This window comes from Azolla caroliniana, unplaced genomic scaffold, assembly GCF_043228905.1.
Source record: "Azolla caroliniana isolate FFs.n. ecotype wild unplaced genomic scaffold, voAzoCaro1.0.p SCAF_5, whole genome shotgun sequence".
NCBI classification, from domain to species: Eukaryota; Viridiplantae; Streptophyta; class Polypodiopsida; order Salviniales; family Salviniaceae; genus Azolla; species Azolla caroliniana.
In genome coordinates, this window is record NW_028230440.1 from 12,971,699 (window position 1) to 12,996,251 (window position 24,553).

The 24,553-nt window shown below is 37.5% G+C and overlaps 1 protein-coding gene, 1 long non-coding RNA gene and 1 pseudogene across 2 annotated transcripts in view; 2 read left to right on the forward strand and 1 right to left on the reverse strand.

Annotated features, from left to right (window-relative positions):
- Nucleotides 1-3,969: 3,969 nt before the first annotated feature.
- On the reverse strand, nt 3,970-6,210 carry LOC147864177 (uncharacterized). The gene has a single exon (XM_087319727.1). The coding sequence runs from the start codon at nt 6,208-6,210 to the stop codon at nt 3,970-3,972; it is 2,241 nt and encodes a 746-aa protein (XP_087175853.1).
- A 122-nt stretch (nt 6,211-6,332) lies between these two features.
- Nucleotides 6,333-24,553, forward strand: part of LOC147864178 (uncharacterized) — a 24,506-nt gene continuing 6,285 nt past the window's right edge. The window contains exon 1 of the long non-coding RNA XR_015529813.1: nt 6,333-6,530. This is a non-coding gene — a long non-coding RNA (uncharacterized LOC147864178). The remainder of the gene's footprint in view (nt 6,531-24,553) is intronic.
- LOC147864179 (small ribosomal subunit protein eS7 pseudogene) lies at nt 6,643-7,849 on the forward strand (annotated as a pseudogene).

The window sequence follows — 24,553 nt, forward strand, 5'->3', positions numbered from 1 at the left end:
TTGTGAGAAATATGTCGGAAGTGGAGGCATCCCATCGTCGTATGAGATGACAGGCTGGGTTTAGTCTGTGGTGATCGAAATATACAATCGAGTCACGCATCACAATACACTGGGTTTTCTGATTCCTTGTGAGGCTTAGCAAGTAGATTTGCTATGTAGTTGGGACTCGCTTTGGGAACTATACGTGAGTTACCAGGCATGCTAATTTGATATATCCCATTTGGTATCTTCGAACTCAAGAGTCGGTGAATTCAACCCCGCAATGCTTACAAAAATTGGAAGACTCCTCATTCTCAACAGATCAATAGTTTCCATAGGCACACACTCCAGTTTTTATTGGCCCAAAAATTCTCTCACAGAATAAACCATCTTGCTCTAGCTTATGGGTCTTATGATGCAATCTATAAGGTTAATCAACTTGACCAACGGTCTCTCCGTTAGGTAACCTTCTTTCAACCCAGCTACGAATCTATTTGAGGGAAGCTAGCCCAATACGAAGTTTTTGATAATTAGTGTCCTGAATCGTAAGATAAAAAGTTTCAATTGTTTTTTTTTTTTTTTACTTCTATGGAGTATCCAATATCTTCAATTCCCCTACCTGAATCTTCTTCAAACACAAACTCGTGTTCCAAATTCAGGCCAATATACTTTCAATCCAGGTTTGCTAATACGTTTGATTATCGTAATACATGGCTCCCTTTTTTTACCCTAATACTTTAAATTCACATCCAGAAATTCTTTCATGTTTTCGGTGTGTTCAGAAATCCCTTTAACAAAACTTTCTTCTAACAGGGTTCTTCCGATACGTCTAGTCATTCTGGTAGCAAGCACTCTTATTGTCGTTATCCCTCCACAAAGTAGTAGTATCTCAAGAAAACGATCGTGGTCTTTACTCAAATCTGGAATCGATGGTGTGATGGACCTATTAGAGAAGCAACGAAAAAAAGAGAATAACTAAATTAGCTTGCTTGGGACTATGGATGGCTGGTTCTGGGCCATCCCGTCTAACCTTACCTAGGAATTATTGCTTTGAAGGGTTCTTTCAAAATGTTCAATGTAGTGCTTTTGGAATAGTGTTCAATCCTGGACATACATAGGTGCACCAACGAACATATATCACTCTCTGGTTGATTTGGTGGCTTCTTTCTGGAGCGGTATTTCGCCTCTATCCCTTATCCTATCCCCTATACAAACAACAAACTCGATCGGGCCGTTGGGATGCAACAAGGTGATTGGCGGTAATAGTGATATAAAAAGAAGAAGAAAAAAGTCTATGTGTATCAATTTATAATGCAAAGTGTAGAAGGAGATTCGCTAGTATATTGATTCTTTTTTTATTCCGTTGTTTTTGTTTTTTTAGTTTGGGAGACTACCACAATGAAGAGCAGTCATAGATCTTTTTCTTATTCTAGGGACTTTATGATGAGTCAATGGATCAATTTCAACAAAGAATGTTTTTTGTAGAGGTTGGACAAGTTAAGCGGTTCTTGATTCAGCTACGTGAGTATATAACAACCAATAAACCTCAATTTGGTGAAATCATTCGTTCTACCAAGACGTTTACAGAACAGGCAGAAACTATCTCAAAAGAAGCAATTAAAGAGTCAATAGAACTATTTTTACTGCAAGAAAAGTAACTAGCTATTTTTTTTTGCGTGAGTGGGCGGAGAGCATGGAGATTTCAACTCTCCAACCACGTTCTCCACACACGCATGGCTATAACTATAAGGAAGGCAACTACATCCAATAGGATTCGAACCTATACTTAAGGTTTAGAAGACCTCTGCCCTATCCATTAGACGATGGATGCACTTTTCTATCTAGTCGATAGTCAACTATCAAGAAGCTAGAGCAAGAGTACCATATCGCAAACACACAAGAGTTTTTTTTCGTTCATGACACGGTTTAGAAACAATAAAGAAAAGCAAGATCGTTTTGGATAACCCTTTCACCCCTACGTTCTATTTTTAGCGGGTAGTGGGAATCGAACCCACATCATTAGCTTGGAAGGCTAAGGGTTATAGTCAATGCCAATTTCTTTTTATGACACCTCTAATTCAGAACCGAACATGAAAATCTCTATTCATTCGGCTCCTTTATGGAAAATTAAGGTAGATGTCAAAGCATATGGCATGCTTTTTTCTACCAACTGGCAGGGGTTCCTCACCTCGTCTCATAAGGAAAGTGGAGATAACGAAAGCCTATTACTTTTTGGAATCCCCCCCACTTAAAAAATTCTCTTATTCAATGAACCTCTTTCTATTATAAGCCCGGGGACTTCACTATCAAAACTTGTATGATAGCACGTGAGTTCATCAAAAGGGGTTTTAATTAATTAGTGAGATACAGAATATATATACATAAGGGTATTAATGAAGATTTGAAAATATTTTACATAAGGGTATTATCAATTATGCTGGAAAAAAAATTACGTAAGCCCATGAAATATTAGATATTTCAATGAGATAGTAAAGAATATATTATGCAAAGAATACTCAAATTTGAAGTGGCATACATACATACATACATACATATACATGCATGCATCCATATATACCTACATTCAAACATTACATCCATGAATATGTATATACATACATACATTACACCCATTTATACATGCATGCTGACTAAACATAAATATATATTACCATATGTAAATATGTACATACACATACATACATGCATTACATACTACATACATATTAAAATTGGCCATATATATTGACATACATATATAGATAATACATATATAAAAATTACATATTACATTTATACATACACTTCCTTACAAATATATTTTATATATTACATATTACACACAATTATATACAAATGCAAATATACAAACCAAACACACACACAAAAAAATTCATATTATATATAATAATATATATATATATATATTATATACACATACATACACATACACACATTCCATACATACAATACAATACAATATGTACATACATACACACACAAACATAACACACATCACACATGCATATATACCTACAAGCTACATTCATATATCACACATCACACATGCATATATATCTACATCCATGAATATGTATATACATACATTACACTCATTTATATATACATATTAACTAAACATAAATATATGTACAAATATATATTACCATATGTAAATATGTACATAATACATAAAATAAAATTACATATTACATACATATATACATACACAAATGCATATATACATACAAAACACTCAAAAATAAATTACATATTATATATATGTATACACATACACATACATATTAACACCAAAAGGCTAAGATTACATACTATATATATACAAATCTTCATACTTACAAACAAGTTACATATATTACATATATATACACGTGCACCATAGTTCCTAATATTCGCGTACGTCCAATTTATTGGACGTACGCAAACGTTTGCAAACGTACGCGTATGATACGCGATATTTGTTTGGTTTTTTTTTTTTTGACTTTTTTTTGGTTTTTTTAATTTTTGATATTCATAATATTTTGTGAATAGAAGTGACATCTGACACACATACACACACTCTCTCTCTCTCTCTCACACGAGAATTGACAGATTTTCTCTCTCTACAAAATCTAGATATCTAATATACATATTACATACTCCCTCACACAAACAAAACCCATAGCTCCTCTCTCTCTCTCTCTCTCTCTCTAGAGTCTAGATATACACTCAATCATTGTCTCCTCACACATGCAAAACAGGGCTTCTCTCTCTAGACCACACTCTCTCTCTCTCTCTCTCTCTCTCTCTCTCTCTCTCTCTCCTTCACACACACACACACACTATGTACACCCAGTGTTGCCTTTTGACGGCTAACATTGCCTGTCATGAGAACGGTATTCCAAAATTTTTGCCCGTCAAATTAACGGTTTGTAAAAAAAAATGCCCTTCAAAAAGTAAATACATCGAATATTTGTACGAAACAATATATTATATCCTTCTATCCTTTGCATCTTTCCAAATTTCATGTACACGATCCCATTGTATTTCTTCAATGCGTGGCCCATTCAATGAGACTCGCATTAAATCATCTAAATGCTCTATATTCAATCGATTTCTTTTCATCTCTTTGATGAGATTTTGCTTAGAGAACCCTCTCTCACACGAAACTGTGCTAGAAGGAATAACCAAAGTAGCTTGCCATAATTTCATCAAATGAGGGAAACTATCTTGCCAATCCTTCATTTTGCAAAACATACGCCAAGCTTCATGCATAGTATAGCCTTCACAATTTAAACGTAAAGTGTCAACAAACCTATAGAGTTCCATTTCACAAGCCTTTGCATCATGTGAAATTTGAGGACATGCATTGACATCAACATTTGGCTGTAAGTGAGAAATCAAAATTCCCAACCATGTCTTTGCTTTACTATCCCTAATCACATCATCATCTGCATAATGGCATGGGCTGAATAATTTTGCTGCATTGAAGAGGCTTAAGTCAGGGAATCTTGCATTTAGTCCATCAATAACATTTTGCACATAATTTTGAGATAGTTTAATACAACTTTCAAGTGATCCATCTATAAATGGCCTCATTCCCTTAGATTTTGCAATAGTGGGATTTGGATCATTTTGACTTGCTTTATCCATAGGAATTTGTTTGAAGTATAGTTCATGTCTATATGTAACGCCATCTTTATCCTCTATTTCCAAAAACCCAACTTTAGAACATCTTAAGAACTTGGATAAATACATTGTTCCATCCGCAAATGTGTCATTTCTCAAGAAAGACCTCCGCAAATTAGAAATTGTAATATCAATTTCTGCACCAATTGAAGTTACATCCAAATTCTCTTTTTGAAGTTTCAAGCTCAAGATATTCATCAAATGCAACACATCAGCCATGATACAAAAGCAAAATTGCACACTATAGATACAAGCTTTATTATACCACTCGTTTAAGTTCTCTTTCTTCCAAATAGTAAGTATTGCAAGCATTATACTCACTAGTCTTTCCATGACTTGACCACGTGACAACCAACGAATATTATGAATTTGTAATGGTCTATGAGCATCCAATTGCATTTGTTCCAAGAGCTCTAAAATTTCATGTGTCCTTTTGGTACTATTGTTAGCCCATGTATATACCTTATTTGCAATTTTTTCTACAAGAATGAGCTCAGGGATATCTTTAGATACATCTAAAATAACCAATGCTTCTCTATGAGCAATACAATGTACACCAACCAAATTTGGGATATCATTTTTCATTAATGTTACTGTTCCAATTTCACTACCAATCATTGATGATGCACCATCAGTTGCCAATCCGATCAACTTGTTCATGTTGAGGCATCGATCGCCTAATAGATGCTTAACATGTTCATATATAGTTCTACCTTTACCATTGGGAATTTTCAGCAAACCCATATATTCAGTTTGCTTAGGCCCACAACCACCACATTGCAAATATGTAACATACATAATGAGATGCAACTCTAATCCATTGTCAGTACTTTCATCTAGCATCAAAGAGTAGTATGGGGAATTTATTAGGTTTGAGCTTTGAATTTCTAGAAGATATTTCCCGAAGGCAACCAAAAATTCATATCCCCCATATCTACTAGTATAAGATATATAATCATGTTGCTTAGGCATATTAGGCACCTCTAGTAGCACAGCCAAATCACATAATTCTTGGTATGTAGCGATAGACAAATCTTTTTTTGCAATAAAGTACATGAGTTTCATTGTTGTTATGACCTTATTTTTGTTAATATCATCCAATTGTGATACATGCTTTGAGATGGACATTGCTTTCCCTTCAACATCACATATCCACTTTGATGCACATAATTTATGACCACTTGAGTTGACATGGGTCAAAATTGCATCAAGTTGCAAAGTAATGCATCTAGAACCAAGACCCCAAGGCCCAGGACTAGCGTATTTCTCACACCATGCACATTTCATTAATGTTTTGTCTCCTTGCACAATGCATCTTATCCATGGGAATTTATCTCTCCATGCTTCACGGAATTTTCTCTTAGGCTTTTCTTTAGTTATATTAGAGGAACAACTCTCTCGAGTTAAACTCTCTAAATCAGTCCCAAACATATCCATATCCTCATTTGAATCATTGTTTAGATTTATGTCATTGGTATCGTTGGGTGGTTTCCATGCAAACATCGCACTGATGGTTCGTTGGTTTTTTCTTTTAGGAGCCATAATTATTCTGAATAAGAAGAAATGGGTCATGTAAGAAAAGATCATACCATCAGTTCAAAACAATCACTAGCATCATTAAACCCATACATATTAGTTATGACCTATTGGGCAATGAGATTTTACATGAATATAATTCCCAAACTTTTGCCCTTAAAGAGGAGAGCAATACTAGTTTTGATGGACTAGTAAAAGAATTTGGTGGTATATCTACTTCATCTAGAACTCAACAACTAAAACCAATGAAAGCCTAGAAAAGGCGTGACAAGAGAGCAAACCAAGAAGCTAAGAGAGAACAAAGAATTCAAGAAAAGCAAAACAATGTGGTGAGTGATCGGATGGTGGAAAACGAATTGCTTGAAGGAAAATAAATTGCTTGAAGGTGTATCATCCCACACCATCAAGGAACCATAGGTGCAATCAAAAGAAGAAAACATGACACAAGTACGAGCAACATTCGTAGTTAACAAAAGCAACAATGATATTAGGCAAGCCATTCTAAATTTCCGTAGAGGGAAATATAAGAATGATTTAGCCATTAATAGAGTCGGAAAATGCTCTGGCCATCAACGTTGGATATGTAGTAATTTCCTAACCATAGGAAATAACTATTGATATGATGAGATGGATCATTGTTAAAAGTTGGGGATTTTTATTGATTTTTATTGAGACAATAAACATTAGTCTCTATTAATCTAAAGTTCATACCAGAGAGAGAGAGAGAGAGAGAGAGAGAGAGAGAGAGGACGCAGGCAGAAGAAGAAGAAGAAGAAGAAGAAGAAGAAGATCCTCTATTATCTAAAGTTCATACCAGAGAGAGAGAGAGAGAGAGAGACGACACAGGTGGAAGAAGAAGAAGATCCATAAGGAGAAAAGCCTCGAGCCTGATGATTTTGAAGAGTCTGTTGCACAGGCTCTCTTTGATCTCGAGAACACTAACCAGGAGCTAAGAAGTGACCTAAGGGATCTATTCATCAATTCTGCAAAGCAAATAGATATCAATGGAAGCAGGAAGGCTGTCATAATCCATGTGCCATACAGACTGAGGAAATCTTTCAAGAAAATTCACAACCGTCTTGTCCGTGAACTTGAGAAGAAATTCAGTGGCAAGGATGTTATTTTCATTGCGACAAGGCGCATTATGAGGCCTCCCAAGAAGGGAACAGTTGTTGCTCGTCCTAGAAGCCGCACATTAACATCTGTTCATGAGGCTATTCTTGAAGATTTAGTCTATCCAGCAGAGATTGTGGGAAAAAGAGTTCGTTTCCGTCTGGATGGTTCACGTATAATGCGAGTATATTTGGACCCCAAGGAGAGGAACAATACTGAGTATAAGTTAGAGACTTTTGGTGTTGCTTATAAGAAGCTAACTGGAAAAGAAGTAGTGTTCGAGTACCCTGTACAGGAAGCTGCTTAAAGACGTTTTATCTTGGGATAGTTTTTGAGGTTTCAGTTTTTTTTTTACACTTTATGGTTTAAAATTCCTTTTGTAGGAATTGAAGGTATCAATGGAGTCTTCATGTGTATGCTTATCCCCTGTAAGGATACATTAGAGACATCCTTTTTTCTGCAATCTATTTCTGGAAGTGAGGCAAATATGAGCAGCATGCAAATATATTCATTAAGGATCCCATTGCTTCAATGAGGATGGTTTAGTCTATTTTAATCTTAAACACACACACACACACACACACACACACACACACACACACACACACAGCTACCTTAGATGGGTGAACAGGACTGTTGTAGGAGATGTTGCTGAATCTATGAGTAGCAAGCAACGAGCAACAAGCTTCGAGTAGGGATAGTGAGCACTGAGTTGCGAGCTTCCAACAAGGTGCAGGGTTGAGGGAGCAACGAACAAACAGGGAAAATGGGGGAAAAGGGGGAAAAGGGGGGAAAAGGGAAAGGAAGGTCTTAGATGGGGAAACGGGGAATTGGGAAGTAAAGATTCATAATTTAGACTCTATTAGTTTTTTACCTTTTTGTTACACACATAGTGACATATGTGAGCCTTTCAAATTCCTACACTCCCAATGCAACTTGAACAATTTGTTCCTACTACCTAGGACTATACTACTATAGTATTGGTCTTAGTAAAATTTGACGGTATTATGAAATTTTAAGCCTTCATTTTTACGTTTTCATAAAACATATGCCCGTCAAGATTGACGGTTTCATTTTAAAATTAACTTTCATATACGGTTAAATTTGCCAAAAACGTTCAAAACGGCCGTCAAAAGGCAACACTGTGTACACCATATACACCATATGTATATATAATATATCTATGTACCGCGTATGGATTTCAATCATACTTGGAGCCTTTTCACGTATGAGTATGATACGAATATTGGCGTTTGAGTATGACACGAATGGGACGTATGGCTAGAACTATGACGTGCACGCACATAAATAAATTAGATATTACATAGCATATATTACACAATATTCAAATTTACACATACATAAATTACATATATACATATATAGATACATACATAGATATACATATTACATATGTACATACATATTCCACATATCACCATATATATATGTATAGATTATACTGGACCATACAAACCAGAATACTTATATATATACATACTACACATACACACACACACACACACACACACACACACACACACACATTAGATATATGTATACTTACACATATCACCATATATATATGTACATATGCCTACAATGTTAAAAGTTTTACAAACATACATCCATACACATATATACATACATTACATGCATGCATACACATAAATATGTTACATACACATACATACATACATTTCATCACAGACTACAATACATACATGTATACTTACACATAAATAAATTAGATATTACATAGCACATAATCCATACCTATTACACAATATACAAATTTATACATATCTTCATTTATACATTGCTACACATACATACACATATATACATTAGATATCTACATAGATATTATGCATATATTACAATCACACATCAATACACATTGAATCATGTACATTTGCATATGCATATATGCATACACATACATACATGACATATGCATATATGCATACACATATATACATTCGTACATGGACATGCATATAGTCTTTTATACATTGCTACATGTACATACACATACATACATACATATATTAGATATATACACACATACGTATATATATATATACACCTACATATAGTCTTCTATACATACACACACATTACATATGGATATATGCAAACACATATGTACATTCGTACATGGACATACATATATTCATTTATACATTGCTACATATACATACACATATATATAGATAGATATTATGCACATATTACAATCACACATCCATACACATTGAATCATGTACATTTGCATATGCATATATGCATACACATATATACATATTACAAACAAATATCCACACACACACACACACACACAAATATACATACATTACATATTACATATGTACATTCATATTTTATTCATTGAAGCATACATATTTTATGCATACATTACATATACATACATACATATATATATATATATATATATATATATATTCATTCATTCATTCATTCATGCATACATTATGTGCACATACATACATAACATACATTCATACTAAACATACATTCAAACATTCATGTTTTTTTATTTAGATATTTGCCGCCTCCTCCTTTGCTCCCTCCTCTTCTTTGCTCATTTCTGCGATTGCTTCTTCTCCCCTTCTTTTTGTCCTCATTTTGCCGCCGCCTCTGTTCTCATTTTGCCGCCGCCACCGCTCGCCTTGTGCCGCTTTTGCTCACCATTATTCTCTGTTGGGGCTGCCACAACTATTCTACAAATATTTTACAGGTACACATAAGTACAAACATAAACCAACACATAAATTCTTAGCCACACACACACACGGGCCATACATACAATAAACGAAATTAATACATTACAATACAATATGTACATATATACACACATACCTATGTACACATACTTACACATTTACACATATAACACATACATACAATACAATATGTACACACATACATACATACACATGGAATACAAACAATACATACATAAACACACACACATACATGTGTAGAATATACATACACACATGTACACACATATATATTGTATGGAACATACATACACACATACCTATATACACATATATACACTTACATACATACACATTTACACATATAACACATACATACAATACAATATGTGCACACATACATACATAAACACACACACACACACACACACACACGTGTAGAATATACATACACATATGGACACATATATATGTTGTATGGAACATATATACACACACACAAACATAACACACAACACACACATGAAATACATACAATACAAAACATAAAACACAACACACACATGAAATACACATGAAACACATATATGTTGTATGGAACATACATACACACATGTACACACATATATGTTGTATGGAACATACATACACACATGTACACACATATATGTTGTATGGAACATACATACACACATGTACACACATATATGTTGTATGGAACATACATACACACGTACACACATATATGTTGTATGGAACATACATATACACATACCTATATACACTTACATACATACACATTTACACATATAACACATACATACAATACAATATGTGCACACATACATACATAAACACACACACACACACACACACACACACACACACACACACACACACACACACACGTGTAGAATATACATACACATATGGACACATATATATGTTGTATGGAACATATATACACACACACAAACATAACACACAACACACACATGAAATACATACAATACAAAACATAACACACAACACACACATGAAATACACATGAAATACACATGAAATACACATGAAATACATATATGTTGTATGGAACATACATACACACATACCTATATACACATATATACACTTACATACATACACATTTACACATATAACACATACATACAATACAATATGTGCACACATACATACATAAACACACACACACAAACATGTAGAATATACATACACATATGGACACATATATATGTTGTATGGAACATACATACACACACACAAACATATTGTTGAGGATGAGACTGTGATTAAGCGGAATGTTAAGTGGGATAGCTCAAATGATTTACTTTTGGGTTTTTGTGGGTTGAAGTCATCCAATCATCAATGTGTCTCATCATGTATGATAAAGGTGGGTGACTCTAATGTTGGTTATTAAACCATTGTCAGCTCCTTTAAAGACTATGTGGTTGGACACTATGCTAGGGTGTTAATTACGAATCCTCTTCACCCTAAACTTCCACGATTAGTATTGGTTGTACAATGTACATGTAATTGCTTTGATGCAGATTTTGTAAAATGCCAATGGAATGAAGTGGAAACTTTATGGGAAAAACACCTCTCCACAAGTATTGGGCCAATTGTTGGACATGCATCTGATGGAGATAGTAGGAGAAGAAAGATTATGCTTCAAGTTTACTTAACCCCAAGCATATGCTTAAGATATAAATTGCCTTGGGATGGTTGGATCTTCACAGGTCAAATGCATAATGATATGGTAAGTTGTCTTCATGATCAAGATTTCATCCATAATGGAAAGAAACTTGTGAATGCACTAGATAATCCCTCAAGATAATTAGTAATTGGGGATGTATGGATCACATTGAATCATGTGTCTTTGGTATATAATAACTTCTCTATTGATGCACATGGCTTAAGGGAATGTGATATTACGAGAGAAGATAGGCAAAATTGGGTTGGAGCTCAAAGAATTGCAAGTAGAAATGTAGAAACCAAATATAAACCTACGGTATTCCAAATATATTTTTTGATTTCTTTAATTCCATGTATATTAAGATAATATTTACTTCCATGTATATTAAGATTTCTTGCTTTTGTTGTTACATTTTATGATATAGGTCCAATGTTGAAGATGGAAACGACATGAAATTTACAGCCTAAAATGAACTTCTTAGGGTTTTCTTTTTATATACTCAGTCTTTATAAGGGTAACCTTTATTGCAATAAGTTTTTTAAGTAGATATTGCAAATAACAAAATGATTTATTTTATTTCATTTTGATTTGGGTAAGATTATGTGAATAGATGATGTCTTACATTTCAAATGGAAATATGAAGTAGGTTGCCATTTGTTTGATCAATGTGTTTGAGAAAAAATAATGTTATGGCTTTATATGAGTCTATATCCATGAAACCAAACATAATGTTAATTTGTTAGTAATTTCATTATTGATATGCATTTTGGATTGTTCCATATGTGCTCTTTGAGATGTATGTGTTAAGTTCAAGATTGTTTTATTGTAAATTACATTGTTTTTTATCACTCAATGTTCTTCATACGTCTCAATAAACTAAAAACAAAAACTTATATGTGGCTTGTATATGTTATACCTGTAGTGTTTTTGGGTAATGTTTCCTAATTGTGTGTACATTACTTTGTACTTTACACATTGTGTTTTCAATCTATGTGGCACTTAATGAAGCATTTCTAGGAATTTGCATATGATGTTTAATATCGATTCATAATTTTGCGAGTCATCAATTGTAAAGATGGTCATTGATCCCTTCTAGGATCGCAACCTATGTGTGCATGTATATTTTATATGTAAGGGTATTTAAAATGGGTGGTTATCAAAAAATATATTGGTAATAAGGGGTATTTTTATTAATCTTTTTTCTACAGAAAGGTTACTAAAATAGTAAAAATCATACGTATAAGGGGTTTATAAATGATGTCATGAACGCACGTGATACAACCTTCTTATGTATAGTGGAGTCCCCGGGATTATAAGGTTATTGCAAATAAAAGTATCCATAATATCTATGTCAGTTTAATCTTTTTTCAAGAGTACAAACTTTTTAGATGATCCCGCTGGTAAGATTATTACCTATTATGAGTCCCAACTAAGATACACTTATGGAACATGATTTTTTTACTTCCAGTTACTTCGTTCATTTTTTTTATGAAAAGCAGAAATCTTTAGGGAAGCAGTGGTATCAACGCAGAGAGCAATCGCTTCTTCAATGGAAAAAGCCAGAAAATCTTGATAAACCAAGATTATTCTTTCTAGGACTGTCAAGCTTGGAGTTTTTTTTTCCAAGGTTTAGTGACGATGAAACAGACATTTTTAGCATCTACCCATAGATGTTTACCCATCTTCTTTAAGAAAAACTTTGGGCTTCCGGGTATTTTAAAAGTTTCGCTTCGTTATTCGTCGACCTTGCTACGCAAGCAAAAATAATGGGAATAACCTAATTTTGTACCCATAATATTTTGTTTTAGAGAAGTTTACTTGTTCTTCATAGAAAAAAAGCTTCTTGAGTCAATTCAGCCAAAAAACCGGTTTGAAGGATCCTTTGACTAGTCGGCCCAAAGTAGGACGAATCACACTTTTACCACTAAACCATACCCGCCACAATCTAATTGTATTACATAGATGGTTCCTCTATCTAATTCTAATTATGCTCGAGGGACCCCCGATCACTCTCTGAGGGGTCCCCCATGGACTATGCTGCTTAGCCCCAAGTGATAGATCGTATGATAAAAGAGGATATCTTTTCGGTTATGAGAGAACTTTAGGTAGGTTGAGACAAATATATGTTAAAAAATTAGAAGACGGATTGGATAATCTCTTGTTATATGAGCAATTTTTGGAATAGGGAATCTCCGACTCGTCCAATCAATATAAGAACCTCTAGTATTCTTAGTAAAACAAGTGGACCCATCCGAATTGAAAGGAGCCGAAATAGTACTGAAATAAGAATCCTCCCTAGATATTTTTCTACTCCAGAAGGACTAACCAGTATGTCCAAACAGGGTGATATTTCTAAAAATGAAAATTGGGTTTATCCACGATCAGTTACACTCTATGGGAAAGGAGGAACTTCTATCCTAATAGGACCAGTCATAGAATATAGCGTATTCAACAATTCTTTTGTAGGAATAGTCTCCCATGGAGAAAAGCCAAACACACAAAAAAGCCTAGAAATTGAAACCTTTATTAATATTTCCTATAGGGATGGTGAAAGAATTGAAATAACCAACCATAGAACTATACAATCAGTTAGAGCTTGTGTGGTAGTTAATTGGCAAAAACATTTCTATCATTTTTCCTCTACAAGAAAGGCTTCTATATCTCTTACCAGTGTAAGAATAAATAAACTTCTGAGCACTTTTCCTTAGATTAACTTAACGGTTTTTTGTAAGGCACCTCCTCTACGGAAAAGGGTTAAGGTCGATCAGACTTATCAACCATTGATGCCCGCTCACGAGTCATTCCCAACCCCAGTTGATCTCGACTCATTCAATAGCAATGATAGATCAATTGCCAAACATCAAGGTACTGTTCATTTAGTATCAGAATGGGGTGCATCTTACCTAACACTATCGACGTTCAATTTCTTTCGTAAAGATTCGTCTATTGATTCGGATATAGATAGACACAAAGGTCCCGTTGTGGAAGAGTCCAACGACCTCGAATCGAGTACAAATAATAGCATTCGGGGCGGTAACAACTTGATAAAAATTCCTCCAATCATATATTTTTTACAAAGAACTATATAAATCCGAATTTTCAAGGGTCGTCCAAAACCAGTAGATTAGATCCCATTCTTGGATGGGGAATTTTTGAAGGATTGGGTTTACTAGGAAGTTTATGGAGCACTTCCCTTTTGGTGCTTTCTCATCCCCCATCGGGTTGCGAAACTCTGACTTACGAAACCTTATCGATCGAGGATTCCATAGATACACCGGAACGTGGAAGTTTTTATCTTATTGATGAAGATGGGTTTGTTTTTAAATAAACCACATGCTTTTATCCAAATAGACCTTTCTCTAACTATTCATTGCGGAATTACCCACGTCAACCAACCTTGTTAATTAAGCTTGGATTATTGCTTGGTGAAAATAGACGCTTCCGTAAAAATGACGTCTGTCTTCAGTCCAGTAAAATTGTAGCCATTCATCATAAATATTTGTTAGCCAGAACAATGAAGCCTTTTTCAGCAACTCGGGGAGCTATTATTCAGAAAAATTCTTGAGATATCCTCGGGGAGGGAGATACATTAATAACATTACCATATGATAGATCGAGATCCGTGGACACTATTCAAGGTCTTTGAAAGGATGAGCAACTGCTGGAATCTCGTTCCATTGCATCTATTCCAGCAAGAATCAAAGAGCTTTTTGGGAGATGGCACAAAGGTGTCACAAGATTGATTGGAAACCTTCGGAGTTGTTTTTTAAGTGCTGGAACAAGCATGGAACTTTGTCAATTGGTTTCGATCGATCAAATTCGAAAGGTTTATGGATCTTAAGGGGTAAAAATATCTAATTAACATTTAGAAATTATCATTTGGCAATTAACATCGCGAGTTGTAGTATCGGAGGATGGAATAGCTAATGTTTTCTCACCCGGAGAGCTCATTGAATTATCACAGGAACAATGAATGAATCGTGTATTGAAGAGGTCAATTTTCTATCACGCTATTGTCCTAGGAATGACAAAAGCATCTCTCAATACTGCTAGTTTTTCATCAGAGGCGAGTCTTCAAGAAACTACTAGAGTACTGGCTAAAGTTGCTCTTCGGGGTCGAATTGATTCGTTAAAAGGGCTAAAGGAGAATGTTATTCCTGGCAATACCGTTCCTATGGGAACGGGCAGTCAAGAGATTCTTCTTCATCTGAAGGTGAAAAAACAGAAGGAGTTTCTTTTAACTATAAGTGATTGTAAAAATATAAAATGGGGAAGAAATAGGATATTTGATTATCAGGGGAATAACCAAACTTCCATCCTAATTTAGTTTTTATTAAAAAAATCTCAGAAAGGCTCAATTCAATAAAAGAAAATAAGAGATTGACAAAAAAACATTAATTAGTAGATTACTTTGTCTATCCAATCAACCAAACGGATCGGTGGATTGTAATGATTCGTTAGATATGGATAGAATGGAATGAATTAACAATTTTTTTATACTTGAGGGGATGATGCAACAGAGAAATCGGGATATTGATTCAGAAACAATGATGGGGGCAGGGGTTCATTTTGGTCATTAGACTTAGAAGGAATGAATCGCGTTTGCTATAACCTGTAGTTCCAGACCCAGTACCTTCAAGAAGAGGCGAATTAGCTTCAATTTCGAAGCCTTTGATGCGTAGGAGAATTGACAATCCTTTCTGACGTTGACACTTGTTGGACCTTCGGAAATTTATCAATTGGTTTGGCCGGTTCGGAGCTATCGGAGCTGGATCCACCCTTGTTGGTACATGAGTCGAAGCAATAAGAATAATATTCTTATGGATGCGAGAGTTACTGCGCTCATTACCAATATTACTCAGTATTAGGCAAAGCAAAAACCTGGGATTAGCTTCTATTCTTTGATACGAACGATGAATATTCAATTCATGAATATCTTGAATCCATATTGTGCAGGGAGAGAACTCTCTCACTATTCCAAAAATGAGACCCAATCGGCGTACGCTCTCTCTCGAGATGAAACTTCCATGTACATTTCTAAGATATGATTGATTGTATAACAACTTTCTTATTGGTAGCCTCACCAACGGAAAGTAGGAATTGGATGCTATATCCCTAATGACGGAAGATCATCTAGTTTCTATGGGTCCTACTAATGGAGTTCCCTCAAATGGTAATAATCCTGATTGGAGTGAGATAGGTATGTCATGACATGGCATATCTAGAACGCCTCTCCGTCTCGTCATTGCTGAGAATAGAAGATTTCTTTCGAGGGCGAAAAGAGCCCACTTCTCCGCAGTATCTAACCTACGGATCTTGTAACTAAATTAGAATTGGAATTTGATTTCGACTGATACTTGGAAATAGTATTATTTGTTACTAAATAGTGCTTTAATAGTTCTTTCTTACTATTAAGGAAATTGGAGCTTTCCCTACAAAGTATCCACAAATCTAGTTCCTTTTTGACGAAGGAGAAAAATAATATATTATTTATGTAATTCAAGAATCTCTTCAAATAATGGATTAGTACATCTCTCGTTTGCATTTGTCTTGTTGAAGGGGAAGAAATTCCATTCTCTGAATAGGATCCACGCATTGGGTCTATTAAATATCCAATAGTATTGAAACGTTTCCATGAATGAAGGGAGTTAGAGCCCGAAACGGCAGATAAAAGATACTTGGATAATGCAAGAATGTATAATACTGAAAGAACGAAGTAAGATAAGATAACCTTATTGGAAAATTGAGAAACTAACCACCTTGAATGTAACATCTTCGTTTCATTAGGAAATTCCTTGAAAAGGATAAGATCTATTTTGGATAATCTTTTATTGGTAGAATCATTCTTGAATCTCAATCTTAGGCTTTGTGATGAATAAGTTTTGGCTCTATATACACCCTCATAAATTCTTTTAGAAATTCTAGGTAAAGGGTAATTCAGGTCATCACTTATTTTATGTACTACTTCTAGATATGTTTCTCCAATCAGATCCTAGAAATATCTCCACCAATTATGGGTAAAAAATCAAGGCATATACTCTCTGAATAGGCTCCATTTTTCAAAGATATTGTCTTTCCAAAAGATCAAAGATATCTTATATTCGTTCAAACCTTTCGAGAATTCATTGAAATTGATAAGATGGAATGGGCGTATAGGTTCTTTCCGAACATACGGATCTACGATTTTCGTATCTTCATGCGAAACCTTCTTCCCAGTCAATCCTATTTGAGATCTTGATGTTACATCGTTGCGTAGTGAGAATCTTAGCGACCAGTAAAGCATTTTCAATTCTTCTAGTTCCCAGAAACACACAATGGATGAATCATTTTGATAGAATCGATTCTGGGTTAAAACATTCCCCGAGTCTGATCCACCTGTCTCAAACGCATATCTGATATTTGTATAGCAGAATTATTAGAATCTGCGCAAAGTTACAGGGTGCATTGTATGTGCAAATTGCCACCTAGCAAAGAAACTGGTAGATGTGGAGGCTCCACAATCTGTTCTTCCCGATACCGTATTTGAAGTAGTCGTTAAGATTCCCTATGATACATAGATAAAACAAGTCCTTGCTAATGGGAAAAAGGGTGGGTTGAATGTAGGTGATGTTCTTATTTTACCCGAAGGGTTTGAATTGGCTCCTCTTGATAGGATTCTGGCCGAAACAAAGGAAAAAATGGGAAAACTATCGTTCCAAAAGTATCGCTCCAATAGAAAGAACATAATCGTGATAGGTCTGGTTCCAGGCAAACCATATAGTGAGATCGTATTTCCAATTCTTGCACCGGACCCTGCTAACAATAATGAGGTGCACTTCTTGAAATATCCAATTTATGTTGGAGGAAACAAGGGTAGAGGGCAAATATATCCAGACGGGAGTAAAAGCCACTACACGGTTTATGCCGCTTCGGTAACAGGAAAAATAAAGAAGGTAGTTCATAGAGAGGGTAAAGGTGGTTACGAAGTTGTTATTGAAGAATTATTTGAGAGTTGTGAAATTACTGATATTATCCCACTTATCGTTTCAAAAGGTAAATTCGTCAAGGTAAGTCAGGCATTGACTAATAATCCTAACGTGGGTGGTTTCGGTCAGGGGGAAGTGGAAATCGTACTCCAAGACCCATTACATATTCAATGTCTTCTAGTCTTTTTTGCGTCAGTTGCTTTGGCACAAGTTTTTCTCGTCCTTAAGAAGAAACAGTATGAAATGGTCCAGTTGGCAGAAATGAATTTCTAATTCCACACTTTGCATTGTACCCCTTTTTAAGTCTAAACTACGAATCAAGGGTCAGGTCTGAATTGAACCTGGTCTGCCCCCCCTCCTCACCAAGGAAGGGACAAGTCGAGGATTTAGAAAATGTTGAGAGACAAGCTCAACATTCGGTGTGTAAAACCGTGCGCACAATAGGCCGTAACAGTGTGTAAACCGCGAGGCCGTTGGAAAGATATTCCACGTAGGAATATATTTTGGGAGTTAATGTAGAGCTCATTTATGAGCAGTCAAGTACTATCAGTACTTGTGTCAGCCCGATAGTCAGGGCTTGTGTAAAAGGTGCTCACTGAGCACGAAGTATGCCCAATTCACTGGAGAGGACAACTACGGCCGACAACACTGAGGAAGTTACGGATAGGGTAGAGCCTCAGTCCACCGAGAGCCCGCAGACGGAAGAGCCAGCCACAATAGAACAGAATGAGCCAGCAGACCCTGGGCCGCCCACGCAGGGAGATGTTGACGCCATGGAAAGCCTCACGGAGCAAGTACAAGACATGCAACCGTGCAACGACGCGCTTACAGGCACTACTCCATCCCTGGACCAATACGTCAGAGCGGAACCAAACATCCGGGATATTTTGGAGGAAGAATAAATGGGGTCCGACGTGCCATGGCACTGTCCCACAGGCGTGCCAAGTGTTGTCCATCGGAATAGTAACCAACGGATAGAAGCGCAAGAGCATTATAATATAGTAAAGCGTTAAGAAATGGATGTAACGGTTCATGCGGGAAGCATGAACGGCTAAAAGCCCTCAGTATATAAAGGGTAGAAATCCTCTATAAGAGGTAGCATGTAATTTTGGTGTATAGAGCGTTGTTCTATTAGAATACTATCATCTCTTATTCCTGTGTCTATCTGAGTGACGATTCAGTATTCTCTGTTGTGTATTGATAAATCATAAGTAACTATGTAAGTGTAAGATACACGCGTATACTAGTGCGTTACTGAGGAGTTTGGTTGTAGCCATCTCCCTCCTATGCTTCTCGGATACAAAGTGGTATCTTGCTACGATTTACGACTAACCCATTCCACGTAACACAGTCACCTTCAGGTCTACCTCGAAGGACTGAGCGTAGAAAGTGTTCCTAATCGGTAACAGCTAGCCCGGTGGACATTATTATTACAAGAATTTGAATTTGAGATCTATCACCGGCCAGGTATACAACATGAGGTTGCCGATTATTTGACCCGGTTAGAATCCGGAGAGACCGGTGACAGTGGTCAAGATGAATTTCCGGATGCCGAATTGTTTAAAATTACAGCGGAAACCACGGTAGATGGAACAATCGCGGACGAGGACAAATGGCTAACGAATATGCACCAGTTCTTAAGCACCGGTCTACCCCTAGACGGGATGAACCGGGATGAACGTAAACGGTTGGTAGTGCAAAACTGACACTTTTGTCTAGTGCAAGATACACTATATCATAAAGGAGTGGACGGCATATGGCAACGAGCGGTTTGGAGTGATGACAAAGACACCATTTTACGGGAAGCGCATTGTGGGGTCGTCGGAGGACATTATGCCGGAGAAGCTACGGCAAGGAAAATATGGCGCAACGGCTTATGGTGGCCAATGACACTAAAGGACTCGGTCCGATATACGAAGGAATGTGATCAATGTCAAAGAATGGGCCAGCCAACAGAACAAACATGCATGCCGCACCAACCGAGACTACTTCTAGAGCCATTCCAGAAATGGGTGCTGGACTTTGTTGGACCATTCAAGCCACCAGCAATGTGAACCAGCAACAAGTACATAATTGTCGCCATAGATTACTATACAAAATGGGTGGAAGCCAAGGCCCTACGTGACAATACTGTGACGTTGACGACAAAGTTCCCGTCCAAGTTCCTGTCCAATCGAATTAATCAGCGACCAAGGTGGACACTTTCTCGGCCAAGTGGTGGAAAGCCTAACAACTTTTTATGTGGTCGTACACAAGCGAAGCACCCCTTATTACCCACAGGCCAATGGATTGGCCGAATCCACCAATAAAACTCTACAGAACATTCTCCGGAAGAATGTCAATGAGAACCGAACCGATTGGGATACAAAGCTGCACAGCGCGTTATTGGTTTATGGGACGGCATACAAAACAACTATCCGGACAACACCATTCCAGTTAGCGTTTGGTTTGGAAGCGGTGATGCCAATAGAATTCCAGATTCCAAGCTTATGGATACAGGTCCGGGAGTGGCTGAGCGAGGAGTCGGAAAAAATCCGGTTAGCAGCACTATGAGAGCTAGAGGAGCACAGAATAGCGAGCCTAATGCAGATGGAACTCGAGCAACGACAAAGTAAAGCATTCTTCCACTGCCATTGGAAGGGTAACGAGAAGATGTTTGGAATCGGCAAGCCGGTACTAGTGTTCCAGACCCGAATGGGCAAGATGTCGGGGAAGCTACGGTTCCGGTGGACCGGACCATATTGGATAATGCCAGAGTTCAACGGCTCATATCAGCTGGGAACGTTAGCCGGCAAGGTGTTGGACAAGTGGGTAAATGGGTTCCGACTTAAACCGTATTATAAACCCATGCCATAGAACCCGTTTCCGACTTAATACAAGTGGGTCCCTTTAATTAATCCGCAGATTCTTCGGTCGTGTCGTTTACGGTGTGGAACAGGTTTGGTGGCACCGGTCCCAGGTAGAGTTTTAGTCGAAACCCATTCACCTTTTGTCATAGCACTTCTCCGGCTAGGGTGCCTAATTAAAACGTGCCATTTTTTGCGCCAGCTATCCAATACGGCCCCGTCCAGCGGAATCTTAATTTACCTGGCATTTGCCCCATCCGTGTTTGAAAGACCAAGACCGCTTTGCTGACCGCAAAATCTTTTTCATGCACATTTCGATGCCGGTCCACGAATGCTTTACGCCGACGCTACTATTGTTCCAGTATGGCCATGCTTCGTAATCGTGTCTCGCCTAGTTCGAGCAACTGTTGTAGCCGTATTTGTTCGGACTTGTCTTGTAATAGCCGGTCTCGTACCTGAATCCGCAAACTGAGCACCTGAAATTTGACCGGCATTACGGCCTCCAGCCCAAATGCTAGCCGGAAAGGCGTGGATTGTATGCTAGTCTTATAGCTGGTTCGGTACGCCCATAACGCTTTGTGTAATTTGGTATCCCAATCTGTTATGTTCTCATTGACGATCTTTTTTAGTATGGTCGATAACGTTTTGTTCGTGGATTCCGCTCAACCATTCACCTGTGGATAATACGGTGTGCTCTTCTTGTGGACAACGGCATAGTGTTGTGTCAGCTCCCGAATGACCGAATTTAGAAAGTGGCTTCCTTGGTCTTTGATGAGCTCGATATGGCAGCCAAAACGACACTAGATGTTTTCGTAAAAAAAATTCGTCGTCATTGCCACGGTATTTTCTCGTAGTGCTTTCGCTTCCACCCACTTGGTGCAATAATCAGTAGCCACCAATATATATTTATTGCCAGTCTGTGTTGCCGCTGGTGTAAATGGCCCCACAAAATCGAGTCCCAATTTCTGGAATGGATCCAACGGCAACACTGGTTGATGTGGCATCCTTGCGACCTTCGTGGGCTGGCCCATCCGTTGACATAGATCGCATTGTTTGCAATATTCATATGCATCATTTTGCGTAGTCGGCCACCATAGGACGGCTTGCCAAACATTACAAGCTGTAACATCGCCCGCGGAGTGTCTCTTGCCGTACCACAGTGAGCTTCATGTAAAACCGCTTCCTTCTCATCCTGGAGTATTCCGCGTCGCCAAATTCCGTCGCTGCCTTTGTGATACAGGACCCCTTCGACCAAACAGAAGTTATGACTTCGGACAACCAATTGTTTCTTCTCGTCCGTCCTTAATTGTGGTGGTGGTAATCCTGTGGTTAGAAAGAATGTCATCTCCATCAACCAATGATCTGGAAAAGTTTTTTTCGTACGTGTCGCTATAGATGCAATCCACAGGATGTCCACATCAGGAAAGTCGTCATCCTTTTGTATCATTTCTCCGTTATCTATCCGACTTAAGAAATCTGCTATAGCGTGCTGCGTAACAAGTCGATGTTGTATAACAAAGTCGAACTCTTGAAGCAACAACATCCATCTAGCCAATTTTCATGTCAATGCCTATTTCCTCACTAGGGATAGCAACGTCGTATGGTCCACGTGAAACATAAATCTCCGCCCCAACAGATAATGTTGGAATTTATTGATGTTGTATATCATACCCAACGCTTCTCGTTCCATTGTGGAGTAGTTACGCTCAGCCTTTGATAGCTTCCTACTGGCGTAGTACACTGGTCTATACCAATTTGGCTCCGTGAGCTGCATCAACGCACTACCTATTGCTATGTATGAGGCGTCTACAAAAACGTGAAATGGTTTCCCCCAATCTGGTGGTTGTACGATTAGTGCTTGAGTCAGCATTACTTTAAGCGTTTCTTATGCTTTTTCTTCATTAGCCGTCCATTTGGAAGGTGTACGGTGGATGGCAGCATGTAAAGGTGTGGCGAAATCCACCAAATATCGTAACATACGACTATGCTAATGTATTTGTCCCAGAAAACGGCAGAGTGCTTTGGCAATTGTTGGCGTTTTTGCTTGAATGATCGCGGAAATTTTATTAGGATCCACCGCTATCTTCTCCTTGCTGACGATGTGGCCGAGGAGGGCTCCGCTTGTGACGCCGAACGCGCATTTGACTGGATTCAGGCTAAAGCGTGCAGCCCGACAACGCTCTAGACACAATCGTAACTGACTCAGATGGTCGGATGTTGTCCCATACACCGCGAAATTGTCCAAAAAGACTTCCATGAAGGCGGGTATGTATTCCCTAAAAATTTCCGTAATTGTCCATTGGAATGTAGCAGGCGCCGTCTTTAACCCGAACATCATGACTACCACGACATAAACTCCCTAGTCGGTGACAAACGTCGTCTTCTCTTGGTCGTTAAGATGCATGCGTACTTGATTGTAGCCACTAAAGCCGTCTAGGAAACTATACATGTCATGCCTTGTGACTGCGTCTAGTACATTGTCGGTGAAAGGTAAAGGAAACGCATATGTAATAGTTACAACGTTTAATTTCCGATAGTCTACGCAAACACGAATTTTTCCATTTTTCTTTGGAACTACGATTATCGGGCTCAACCACGTAGCTTCCTTGACTGGTCGAATGAATCTGGCCTTCAGAACTTTGTCAATTTCTTCTTTTATGCGAGCCACATAATTTGGATTCATTCGGTATCGACGTTACTAAACAGGTTTCACGTCGGTAGGTAAATTGATCTTATGCTGATAGAATTTTGTATCCAATCCCTTCATGTCTTCGTGAGACCATGCGAACACATCTTTATATTCCTTGAGCTGAGCTAACATCACCTCTTTCTGATCCAGTAGTAAGTCTTTTGCGATGGAGAGTAATCGGGGATCCATTGTCATTCCTACGTTAACTTCTTCCAACGCTGAGGCAATGACTCGTCGTGAAATTTCCATTTCTTTCTCGAACGCGGCCCGTGCTT